Here is a 12,683-nt window from a genome sequence, read left to right as displayed (position 1 = left end):
CCATGAATTTGGAAGCAGTTGTACTTGTTTAAAACAGACTGGAAACAATATAGTCCGTATGAACACCATCTATCAGCCCAGCTCCATTGTGATGAACAAACCAGCAAGGAATATCAATGCCGTGCTTAGGATCTTGTCTGTAATCCTTCTGCCAGCCCCTGAAAGGGAAAATACAGTCACGGGAGCTTCGAAACAGAAACTGTGCTTTGACAAGGTAATCTCCCCTAACCCTTTGCTAAGGACTTAATTATTTTTACCTTGTTACTGTCAGTTCATTGTTTTTAACAATCATTGTAGCATCTGGTTTCTTGGGATCAGACCCAGGATGAATTTCAAGTATGGTGAAGTCAATGGGGTGGAAAAACTGTCCTGAAAACAGAAGCCAAAATTACCATTTCAGGCATGTTGCACATATTAAAACAGAAGCAAACCAAACAGAAAGCCCAGAATTTCTACACTCCCGTGCTGTTTTCCGTGCTCCCTCGGGGTTTTGAATGGATAAGCAAACACTGAGTTTCGTGTAAGGTTGAACGTATGCCTATGGAATTATTTTCTTTCTATAAGCCAGAATCCTGTGCATACCATCTGGATGTAAGTTCCAACTTCTGCGCCCACAGTAAAATGAGCCTTTTCTAGATATCCTTCAAGATACCCTCACTTTGTGTCTTGTCTGTTCAGTTGTATTTATCACACACTCTCCAAGTCTTTCGTTTTTTAATCAAATAATGCATGTGTTGATCTCTGAAATTTTTGGATGTGATCATGCTTGGAACAAGGCCGACATCCTTAGGGAGTTTTCGCCCTCCTGCCGGGATTAGCTTGCGCACGCTTTTGCCCTGTCTGGGCTGGTGCTGGATGCTGCTGGTGCTTTGAGTGCTACAATGAGCACCAATCTCAGTTTGCTTAGTGAAGTACAGAGGCAAAGTCAAAGATGATGAAAATAGCGATGAGATGCATCAGTCAGTGATATGGTGTACCCAGGTGTCACGTGGGCTTTTGCAATTTTCTTGCTACCTGCAGTTCACACCATAGCAAAGTAGCTTCCGTGCGGAGAAGTCTTTCAGCCTGAGGAGGCTGGAGCAGGAAAGCATAAATAACGTTCCATCCTTAATCTGCTCTTTTCCTGTTTTGTTACAGCATTTTCCTGTGACACATGGACCTAACGAGCTACCACTGATACCTTGGCTCACCCTCCTCAGGCCTCAAAATGCACACCAAGACTGAGAAGAGCAAGTTCGCAGTAGTTCATTATTTTCCATAATGAGTAAACTTATTGACTGTTTGCTGCCCTCACCTGATTTTGCAAGTGAAAATTGGAAGGCAAGGGAAAATGGCTGTTCTCTGTGTATTTCCCAACAAAGAATGCACACCACAAAACCCACTACACGGGCAGAAAACAGGATTCAACGGGGACAAAATTTTGATCCCTGAATGGTGAACTTCACCTTCTACTAGAGTACAGAATGTCACTCACAGGAGGAAAATCTTAGACATACAAGGCATTCTGTGATTTTAATATATCCTGGTAAATCGAGCTATACCTTAACATGTAGAGGAGTTTCTTGAACAACAAGGCCATAAAATACTATGGGATCTCACGGACAATCCCGGCTTTGATAAGGACAATGTGTCCTTGGGGCCCTGAAAGGAGGAATTCGCACGTATTGTAAACTAGAACAAACGAACTTGATAAGACTAACCAAGATGTGCCCTAATCGCAAAGCTTGCAGACTAAGCAGGTTGTACTCTAATTGCAAGGCTTGCATATGATAGCGCGTGTGTTTGTGTGTTAGACCAATCAGCATGTATCTAGAGGTGCGTGGACAATGTTGTTGAACCAATGAAAGCGTTGTTTATGTCGCGTGGACCCCATCCCTCAGTATAAATATGTCTGTAACTCTGAATAAAGGAGGAAGCATTCACCATACTCCTATGGAGACTGTGTCTGTATTCTGGGCTCCCCTAAGCAACATTTAAGCAACATTAACAACTTCCTACAAGGATGTACTGGTTGAGGTTTGGCAAATTTTGATTGTGCAAACACACGTATTTCCTCAGAGTCCTTGTACTTGGGGGAACAGTGATAAGATGAAAGGAGAGAGCAACCCATCAAAGAGACTGGAGGAATAGTGCAGTAAGAAAAAACCACCACCTGTAGGTGGGATTTAGCAAGGTAAAGAGGTTTAAAAATGCTAGTAAGGACAATGGATGCTAGTGGTTTCATGAACAGATAATGCATAAAGCCTGAGCCCAGACTATTTTGCCAGAAATCTCAATATGGCCAATCAACATCATCTCCGTTTCCTCTACTATCTCAGTTCAGAAAGGCTAAGTACAAGATTTTGTCTACAAATTATGTAGCCTCATAAGGAAAGACAAGCATGAAAACACTAAATGAAGTCATACCTAATAATCCATGGGTCTGTTCAGACAGTTTATCGCTTTCCAAGGTATACAGTCCTAGGAAATCCTGGTGGAGAGGGTGTTTCTTCCATACTTGGTGCAAAACAATAACAAATGAGGCACCGCTGCCCATTGAGAGCACCAGATTTTTTTCTTTGTTAATTATCAAAGTTAAACTGAGGAAAAAAATAAAAACTTGACTTAGGGCATTGTGCTTCCCAGAGTTAACAGCAATGAGAAAAAACTTGAGAAAGAGAAACATGTCCAACAAACAGGCAAGGCTTTATAAACTGCTCAGTGCTTTTTAAAATAGAGGTTTTGCTGCCTACTTTGGTCCGTGTGAATCTGTGCATGTTCACAGACAGTTCAAGACTTGTACTAAATTACACTGCAAAAGGCTACCTCGCCTTTAAACGTTTCAGCAAGATGTTTCTACCAAAACTTGTCCTGTAACAGTGCAATTAATCACAGACAGGTTAGTGGTATGTAGATACAGCACCTCATGCTCAGTAATATAAATGTTATTGATCAAACCATCACCTCCTTGCCTGGATACTGCCTGACACCTTTTCCTTTTGTTTTGCAGAAAAGACAACTCTTGAACCATCTAGGTTAGTGCTAGGATAAAGAAGATTTGCTTCTGTTTGTGTTAGTGATATCACCAACATGGCTATCATAATAAAAAAATAAGCATGCTGCAGTTTTGCTCTGGTGCGCTTTCTGTTGCAGTGCCATGCTTTGAGAAGGCAGGAATTTTGTTCCAGGCACACAATGAACATGCACGTGAGGAGCAGAAGGAGATGCTGCCCATTCCTTTTCTAAACTTCCTCTTGCACAGGTATAAATGATCCTGTAATTGATGAATCTCAGAAACATACACCTGCTGACAGGGCAGAATGTACCTATTCTCTAAATATCAGTTTCCATTTCTTAACATGGAGATTGTTTACAGCACATTATTATGCCTTTGTTTGAAAGATTACACACTATGTCTGAAGTTACTCTTTAACTATTTGCAAGATGCTCTTGCATTTAGCATGATACCAAATCTGGTTTTACCTTAGTCATGGTAATAGAAAATCAGGGATAATTCTTCACTTATTCCAAGCAGGGGAATTTATGAGCAATTACCATTGTTATCATTCAGCAGTTACACAACAAAGGAGAGAGCAGAATCCAGCAGGACTTGAATCACTTTCTTTTGTATATTCAGACAATGAATCTTAAAAGTATATTATTGATCAATGCTAAAGAAAGTATAGAAAGTAATACAGGAGCCTGATATTCTTTCTGTAAGCCTTACCCTTCTTGTTGCAAGGTGACTGAGTCAAGCCAGGTGAAACCTGTTTTTTCATTGCCGTTCTGAATGGTGATCTTCTCAGGAGTTACCGTCAGTTTTAAATCCATGTGCTTATTTGCAATGCCAAGTTTTCCAAAATACGTGTTTTGGATCTTTGCATCGCTATTTGCTCTCTTATCACCAATGAGTTCTCCATTGACTGTGATGCCTAATACCAAAAGGAAACATCAAGTATTGCTTTATAGACAGGACCTGGTCAACTGATGTCAAGGATTGTCATGGAAATTTAACAACAACTCAAGGAAACAGGTACAAGTTGAAAAAGAGATCAGAATTACTTGTGCGTGTTTGTGCCAAAGTAGACTAAAGCTCTGGGGGCTGTTCTGTGGATTTCCACAAAGACAACAATCCCTGATTGGTTTATTGAGAAAAGTTTAATATTTCCTAGAGCACAGAGTCAGTGATGGGCATAAAGAGCCTGTGAGACCTTCGGCCTCTCTTTACTAGGTAATCCATGAAATGGCAACCTAAGGATTATTTTATTGCTTGTACTACTACTCACTGAGACAGATTATGTCTCTCAGCTCTCGCCAGGGTTTTCAAACAAAGTTTAAAAGTTCATTTTGCTCCAAGAAGTGAAAATAGAGTCATGGTAATGGTGCCCTATAGCAGCTACAGGAACTCTACTAACTTCGTTAGGAAAAAGTTTTACGCAGTATAAAAGTATTACGCGGAATAGAAGAGAGAAATAGCCTTTAAACATAGGACATTTTGTTTTAAGTATCCTGATTTACTGTATTTAAAATAATTAAAAACTCACCTGTAACTGGGTCATTTATTAAATTTAACACAGCACCTGGGTTTTCATTGATATTGAAACAAATGGCATCTTCTTTTTGTGGCACTGATATAATGAAGTGTGGATCTCCATCAACTGTAAAGGCAAATCACTGGTATTTGTATAGTGATACACGGGTTCGAAGTCCTGCATGAACACTTAATGTTGTGGCAACGGAACTGCTGATGCTGGGGACCAGCAGGAAGTGGTCCCTGCCCAGCTTAGTCCAGCCCATCCTCCAAGGGAGTGGGGGGATCTCAAGGAAGCTGCTACCATCTCCCCAGAGTGAAGTACGTCCTTTTTCCCAGGCACATGACACGTATCCTGTGCCTCTTGACCACTGCAAAGTTTGGCACATGATTGTAGGTTCAGGAGGCCACCTCTAAGCGCTTATCTCTGAGGGCCATGAAAGTGTCATGGAGGGCAGGAAGTTCGTCCAAATAGAGAACAGGCAGTGACCAACACAAGGCCTAACAACAGGAAGGAGGACTAAGAAAATGACTACATATTGTCTCAGGGACTTGATCTTTAAAAAAAATGTAGATATGTTTAAAGTAAATTAACATACTATCCCCTTGCAAATAAAAAATGGTTGCTTTTGTGGAAGGGAATTATGTAAAAGACTCCTAAGAATTGTGCAGTTTAGTCTGAAATGCCCTCTCCTGTTCTCCTAAGCAGGCACTCAAACTACTCACCACTAGTATACCACGTGGGGGGTGCTGTATATAGGTAAGGTTGTGGAGCTGCAGAGAGTAAAGGAAAAAAAAATGTTACAAAACCTCACATCACAATGGAGTATTTTACACACTATCTGCACAGTCCATATAAGATGTCAGGAAGTTAATGTGCTCAGTAAACTGCTAATTACATCCTAGTTTTTGAAGCATATCGTCTACGCAACAACAGTCTGTGCCCCTTTTGAAGCAAGCGAAGCTGCAGGATACAGACAGATTTCACTTGTAGTCTAAATTGCTCTGAGGGTTTCCACAAGGCCCAAATAAATAACGCATCTGTAGGACACAAATGTTTCAGATTTAAGGATTACGCTGTCTATCATCAAGGAAATGCAATATCATCCATTGAAAACTTTTGAGGTTTTGACATTTGTTTTTTTCCAGGATGAATTTAAGTCTTTTCAATGAAGACTTGAGAAAGCTAGACAGAGAGATTGAGAGAGACTGAGCCTCATCTGCAGAGCAAAAACTTCAATCTAACTCTCCCATTTCCAGGACTGCCCAACCAGCAGTCTGAAGGGTCAGTTGCTGGCTCGCTCTCTCTCTCATAAAACAGTTCCCTTTTGTATAAGTACTAAACATATTAATTTAGGCAGAGATGCTGATATCGTAGTCCCTTGCTCTATATAATTCCAAAGGAGATGCAAATTCAAGTCCATCCTCTGATGGTGGTTTGATGAACTGGCATTTACTCCATAAAAGCTGGACCTTTTTCAGCTGGTATTGTTCAACCTTTAAGTGTGTTTGTAGCACTGAGCAACATTTTAGCAGTGAGCAGAATTTGCTACTACTTGTTAAAAATACAGTTGTAAAACCAGAAAAGGCAGCTCCTATCTCTCTGGTAATTTCAGTAATTTTCTGAATCAATTTCCTTTGACAGATGCTGCTTCATTTAGAAACTTAAACTAATGACTTACCCATCCTAGCAGCTGTGTCAGCCCGTGCTGTGAATGAAACAAAACCGTTATTTTAGAGGCTAGGAAGAATAAAAAACAATCTCTCCCACTTCCTTCCTTCCATCAAAACCAACTCCAAAATCTTGCAATTATGTATAAATTTCTAAATATTTAAAAAAGAAAAACTTAGTCAAACCAGTTTGTTTAGTACTGCAACAAAGCACATGTCATGACCTGGCAGAAAGCACACCCTACTTTTCAGCAAAAATGTTACGTCTCCAAAGGTGTGGGTTTGCTCTGTAAGGGGCTGGGACAACCTGCTCTTCCTCTGTGCCATCTTGTTCTAAACTCTACTGCTGGGAAGTCACTAAGATTTGCCCACCTGCTCCCACATTCTTCTACTCTTCTATTCTTTTTACATCTGATGCTATGGAGGGGCATCTGAAGATGGGGCTTTGTGCTGATGACGTAGCAATCACAGCATTGATGAAGACATTGCTGTATGAGAGCCTGCTACGCGCAGGTATCCAGGAGCCAACAGTGCTAGCCCTGGAATGCAACTTAGTTGTACTAGGCCTGAATGTTGGGATGGTGGGATGCTGCAATTACCAGAGACAGGAGGAACCACACTGAACATGGAATTTACAAACTTTTCCAGCTGAAAATTTTTTAATCTATTTATAAAACAGCCTTGATTTATTAATCAAGAACTTAATGTAAATATCATGTCCTAGACTGCGAGTGAGTGATGCAGGAAATACATCTCTAACAGTTAAAAATATTAAGTAAATTTAATAAGAAATTTACATACCTTCAGCTGTTGCCATGGGCAGGTAAGATGTAAACGGAAAAAAAAGAGAGATTTACAGTTTGAGTTGTAAACAAGAAGGATTCTGACCCTGTTAAAAGATATTCTAAGGAAAAAAAAAATTAAAACTGACAATTCAACCACGTATCCTCAGTATCTTACAACTCCGTTTCTTCACAATGATATAACTCAATATTGGTAGATCAAACAGAAACACAGTGAAGGCAAAAAGCTTTTATGTAGGGCAGCAAAACTGCAATTAATTATTCACATGCAAGAGCACCATTAGCAATTGTTTTATTGTTATGCCATTTCCACAAAACCAGAATGTTCCTTATTGGTTTTACTCTTTGGCAGTTTTCAAGGCGTTTGCATTGTATTGACTGGATGATTCAGTAATCCTGTTTGTAAATCTACACTCTAGGTTCTGTAAAAATTATTTTCTTTTTCTTATACAGCAGCGGCGTTCTGAGTATTTTTCCCTATTGCTGCTCTATACTTTCAATATACAAAGAGGATTTACTTGGAAAGAGGTTCAGGAAAGGTGCCTCTGTACTACAAGTACCTGGAAAGGGAAAGCAAAGAGCTGAAGATCACTCTGGGTGGATGTGACTTCTGTCAAGTATTTGGGTAAATTTTTCCATCTTATGGAGTCCAGCTGTAAACTTTAAAGTCATTACGCTGTATAGTGACTTGAATGTTAAATTAAACATGAAGTGGTTTTATGTCAGTATCCCATTACGGTACTTATAAAAAACAATGCAAAAATTTTATCGCAGAGTGCCTGAAGGGCACTTCAGCTCTGAAGGGCACTCAGCAATTAATTGGTTTCAGGACTCACTCCAGTTGAAAATAAAATCCACTGACCTCCAGTAAGCATCTCTGTTATGTTAAAATGCCTTAAGTTACCATGCCAAATTCAGGAGATAGATAAGAAAGTTTTTCATCTAGAAGCCAGCAGAGAGCCCACACAGAGCCTGGGAGGAACTTTTAGGGATGCTGAGCAAATGTTTGGGGAAAAAAAATAATGGATGCTAATAGAAGAGACTGAAAAGCCTCACAAGAGGTTAGTCAGACCTGTTGACTGAGGGGAGATGAGGGTGGCCCAAACAACACATACAGATGAGGGTGGGGTGGCTTTGGGGTGCACTGAGTGGATGGCGCTTGCCTTACTTTGCTAAAGAGGGACAGAGTCATTCTGTTTCACACAGGTTAAACAAAGAGGCTGAACTGTGTGAAAGCACAGTGTTTTACTGAGCAAGGAGTTACTAATTAGCCAAAGTATCAAAGCAGTTGAGAACAAATCGTGCACTTTCAATATAAATGCTTATCTTTCTGCAACATATATGAATACTGTGTTTTACAGATATAATCTCTGTCTTTTTACAACCTGATATACCCTGCACGAGGAAGATCTCGTGCAAATTTTCCCCTTTCCATGTAGAAAGATGTTACGACACCTAGTTTGGAGTTAAAGTACGTAGAAAAAAAAAAAGAAGAAAGTGATGTGAACTAAACTGAATATAGCTGGATAGTTAGATTAGAAATGCTTCTTGGTTTTCATTTTTTTGGACGTAATATTTTACATATTTACCTTCAAATACTTATATATTTAGCTTCAATACACGTATTCTAAATTTACAGTATTTTGCCTGTATGATTCAGTAGCAAAGGATGGTTTGATGGAAATGAGCTTTACAATGAAAAGTAATTTTGCATAAACCATACACGTGTGAGGGTTGGAAAGTAGATTTTTCAGATACGTGTTTAAAACTGGGCCCACATGAAAGCCTTTCTTTAGGGGAACGTCAAAGGAACACTTGGCTTCTCAAATAAAGTAAAATTGTTAAAATGTCTATACCTTCAATGGGTTTATCGGCAATCCCATCTTGATTGTTAAGGTCTTCTGGCTTTGTTACCACCATGGATGTCAGTGGCGTTACAAACTTGTACTTCAGTGAGAGGTCCAGGGCTTCGGCTGTAAGATTCTCCTTTTCGTCTCCTGTAGCTGCAATACTGAATACAGGTAGAGACTCCTAGCATCAATAATTGCTAAATGACTCAATGAACTCTGGAACAAATATTTTTTCTTTAAAGTGAAGTAATTTCTCTGCAGCTAATTTATCAATAAGGAATATTTGTTACAGTCTAAGAGAGCTTCTGATTCCCCTGGCTAGCCAAGAAAAAGGCAAAACTGTACTTTATATTTGCAATAATTTAAAATTGTTTAATTTGCAACCTGAAATAGGAATACTGAGGTTGGGGAGGAGAATAGGCGTGGGGGATTTTCCTTACTGTGTTTTATGCTTTCCTACTGGCACCTCAGTGCAATGTGAATTCCAGCTAGACATCCTAGAAGATGCCCCCGTCAGATGGCTTCATGGGTAAGATGTTATTCTATAGTTACCGTTTTTCCAGGAGTTGTTCAATGGTGAGATAAGCCCAGAGCCTTTCAATGTAATCTCCAAATATGTATTCTTGTTCTTGGAAATCTTTAGCTGTTTGCTCAGCATCTTGTTGTGCAGTATATGACAGGGCGTCATTAGCCTGTCAGGAACAAGGAAACTTCTCTGTATCATAAGTAGCCAGGGACTTCCAGAACCTCCCAAAATCAAGACCATTGCATCTGAAAATCTTGTTAAACTGAAAAACAGTCTGGTCCCACACAGCACTTGCCCAGGAAATTGTCAATGTTGTATCTCGATCTTTGTTCTGTGAAGGTTAGTAGTGTACGCTACAGGACATAATGCAGTTTCCAAATTCACATGGCATTTTTGTTCATTAGAATTTAGCTACTCAGGATTTAAAGAACTTTGATTATGACGCCAATTTCATATAGGAACATGTTCAAGCAGATATGCTGGCTAACTTACTAATAATATATTATTTGTATATGAAATATACCTAATTTAATATAATACATTTAATACACCACAGTGCCTGGGGCATATGTGCAGTTCACAGTATTTACAATAACATCATCTGTAATAGGTTTGTGTTGTGTTTCTTAAATATCAGGGGCAAATATTTTTACAGAATCCAGATCTGGAGAGGTATTTAGATCACTTGGTTCGTATTAGAAGTAGACTTCTATTTTAAGAGGAAGGCATTTCAAATATTCAGCTGGCTTATCCATCAGTTTTCTTCACCCAGTGAAGACTAGTGTTTGTGAAGACTGAACATTAGGCTCCTGAAAGAGCCAGGTAGGGTATTTAGAGACTAAACTAAAAAAAATTAAATCTGTTAGCCAAGCTAATCCAGTCACACTGCACAAAGTTATTCCAGACTGACCCTAGTATACCTGAGTTAGGCAAGTAACTTGCAGTTTTAAAAGCAATGACTTCGGTGCATTTAGTTTCTCATGTATGCAGTAACACATCCTGTCACCAGTATACCAGTGAATATGTTAAGTATTGTCAGCTTTGAACATTCATTTTGCGTAGCAAAGAAATACCTTGCTCAATTCAAAGAAATCCATACTTACACCTTCACCCCTCACACCTACAGTCAAACTGTTTTGGTTGTTGTCTATAAAGCGCCCAGCCACCACAATCTCAGACCCATCATAAAAATGCTTAAAACTGTTTTTAGTTAGGTCTGATATTTCATTTTCTGGGTAGTTTAACTCCACATCCGTGAGCATGGGATTCGACACCTCATCATAAAACCCCTACAGGATAAAAAAAAAAAAAAAAAAGGAAAACATTTAACTATCATTGTTTATTTAATTCTTTAATTCACAGGTAGATCTATACCCAGAAACATCTTGCTATTTCAGCAATGAAAACTAAAAGTGTATTTTAGAAGAAATATTTAAATATTCAGTTAAACATCAGAGTACAAGGCCTAAAAACCTACAGATAATGGAATTGAGAAAGGACGTACAAACTCCTCAGTCTCACTAAGACAGAGGAAAAACCTCTGAGAACAACATGCTGTGGATGATGAGTTCCATCAATGCTAATCAAGAGGGATCCCAAGCTTCCCTCCATTTGATAAAAATAGGTTTCTAGATATATTCCCTGCAGAGACTGAAATGACAACATAAGCCAAAGGAGACTACAAATTTGATTTTGGCTGAGCTTGCAATGAAATCCAGTATCTAAATTCTTTAGTCAATTTTTCAAATGGCTGCTATTGGAATGTGAGAAGTGAAAAAGGTCAACCCTGTACTGCCTATTCCTGTTCTCATGCCTTATAAGACTATGAAATGCTTCAGAAGTATGGTAAGATACACCTGCTTGCAGTAAGTTCTTAAGGACAGAATATCCAGAGCCTTTATGCTCTGTCATCCTTCTCTCCCTGTGACAAGACATTAACTATGTGGTCTGTGAGGTATGGGAGATATGACGACTGCAGTGATTTTGCCGCACACCAGAGAGTCCTTCAGAACCATGGCTTGTGTCACCCTACACCAAGTTTTGAACCCTCTTTCACAGCCCACAGTATCTCCCCTTTACTGTCCTTCCACTTTCTGCTTATATAAAGGAAGGGGAAAATTAAATGCAACTCATATTCTGATTACAGCAGGCTCCTTAGTGTCTCAGTACCAGATTACACTTTGGGATTTCAATTACTTCAAAATAAGAACATCCTATAGTTATCTGAATTAATGGATCTCTCGTGCAATTTAAGTGGTGATTACTGTACCTGAAGCTGTAAAGCTGCATCAGAGTCAGGATAAATCCGGCGGGCCAATCCTTTATTCTCTAGGGCCATCTTCTCCAAGAAGCTATAGTCAACACCATAGCCAAATCCAAGATTGTATAAGGGATATCTTCCTTCAATGGCTTTTTTTACATGTGCTTGAATGTCCTGAGTATTTGATACACCTGCATCAAACCAGAAAAAGGTTGAGTTTTCCTTCATAAACAGATAAAATTATCACTAAATGAAATGAGGCTAGCCATGTTTGGATTTCTTAGGAGGCATTATCAAAAACCTGTTTCAGTGGTGTGATGCTGGTATAGCAGCATTTAAATCAAAAAAACATCCAGAAGTCAAAGATGGAGACAATTTTAACTGAGCATTTTTTAATAGTTAATTCACTCTCTTTATTATTCCATCCCACACAAGCTTACCTACGTTTGGCTGGCCATCTGTTAACATGATAATTATAGAAGCGCTTCTCTTGGGCACAAGGTTTCCTTCATGAGCAGCATTCAGCATATCAATTCCTCTCATTATACCACCATGGAGATTTGTCACTGCGAGGTAGACAGAGAAATTTGGTTTCAACACAGACAGTCAAAGTAAAGCCCCCAAATAAAGGTCGCTGGAATCATAGAATCATAGAATCATAGAATGTTTTGGGTTGGAAGGGACCCCTAGAGGTCATCTAGTCCAACCCCCCCGCAGGAGCAGGGACACTGCTAACTAGATCAGGCTGCTCAGAGCCCCGTCCAACCTGGCCTTGAATGTTTCCAGGGATGGGGCTTCCACCACCTCTCTGGGCAACCCGTTCCAGTGTTTCACCACCCTCATTGTAAAGAACTTCTTCCTTATATCTAGTCTAAACCTACCCTGGTTTAGTTTAAAACCATTTCCCCTTGTCTTGTCACTGCTGGCCCTACTAAAAAGATTTTCCCCGTCTTTCCTATAGGCCCCCTTTAGGTACTGAAAGGCTGCAATCAGGTCTCCCCACAGCCTTCTCTTCTCCAGGCTGAACAAGCCCAAGTCTCTCAGCCTGTCCTCATAGGAGAGG

At 39.6% G+C, this 12,683-nt stretch overlaps 1 protein-coding gene across 1 annotated transcript in view; it reads right to left on the bottom strand.

Moving 5' to 3' along the window:
* Nucleotides 1-12,683, bottom strand: part of ITIH3 (inter-alpha-trypsin inhibitor heavy chain 3) — a 25,269-nt gene continuing 12,586 nt past the window's right edge. Inside the window, exons 10-21 of the mRNA XM_035894673.1 lie at nucleotides 12,061-12,186; nucleotides 11,630-11,811; nucleotides 10,464-10,649; nucleotides 9,387-9,526; nucleotides 8,800-8,995; nucleotides 8,153-8,156; nucleotides 5,237-5,284; nucleotides 4,524-4,637; nucleotides 3,707-3,911; nucleotides 2,407-2,579; nucleotides 258-369; nucleotides 1-158 (exon numbers count right to left, since the gene is read on the bottom strand). Coding sequence (XP_035750566.1) covers nucleotides 29-158; nucleotides 258-369; nucleotides 2,407-2,579; nucleotides 3,707-3,911; nucleotides 4,524-4,637; nucleotides 5,237-5,284; nucleotides 8,153-8,156; nucleotides 8,800-8,995; nucleotides 9,387-9,526; nucleotides 10,464-10,649; nucleotides 11,630-11,811; nucleotides 12,061-12,186 — 1,616 coding nt within the window. The 3' untranslated portion in view covers nucleotides 1-28. The remainder of the gene's footprint in view (nucleotides 159-257; nucleotides 370-2,406; nucleotides 2,580-3,706; nucleotides 3,912-4,523; nucleotides 4,638-5,236; nucleotides 5,285-8,152; nucleotides 8,157-8,799; nucleotides 8,996-9,386; nucleotides 9,527-10,463; nucleotides 10,650-11,629; nucleotides 11,812-12,060; nucleotides 12,187-12,683) is intronic.

The sequence above is a fragment of the Egretta garzetta genome, unplaced genomic scaffold (genome assembly GCF_000687185.1).
Source record: "Egretta garzetta isolate BGI_Z169 unplaced genomic scaffold, ASM68718v1 scaffold215, whole genome shotgun sequence".
Classification (NCBI taxonomy): Eukaryota; Metazoa; Chordata; class Aves; order Pelecaniformes; family Ardeidae; genus Egretta; species Egretta garzetta.
The sequence above is the reverse complement of the archived record's forward strand: the minus strand, read 5'-3'. Positions and strand labels throughout refer to the sequence as shown.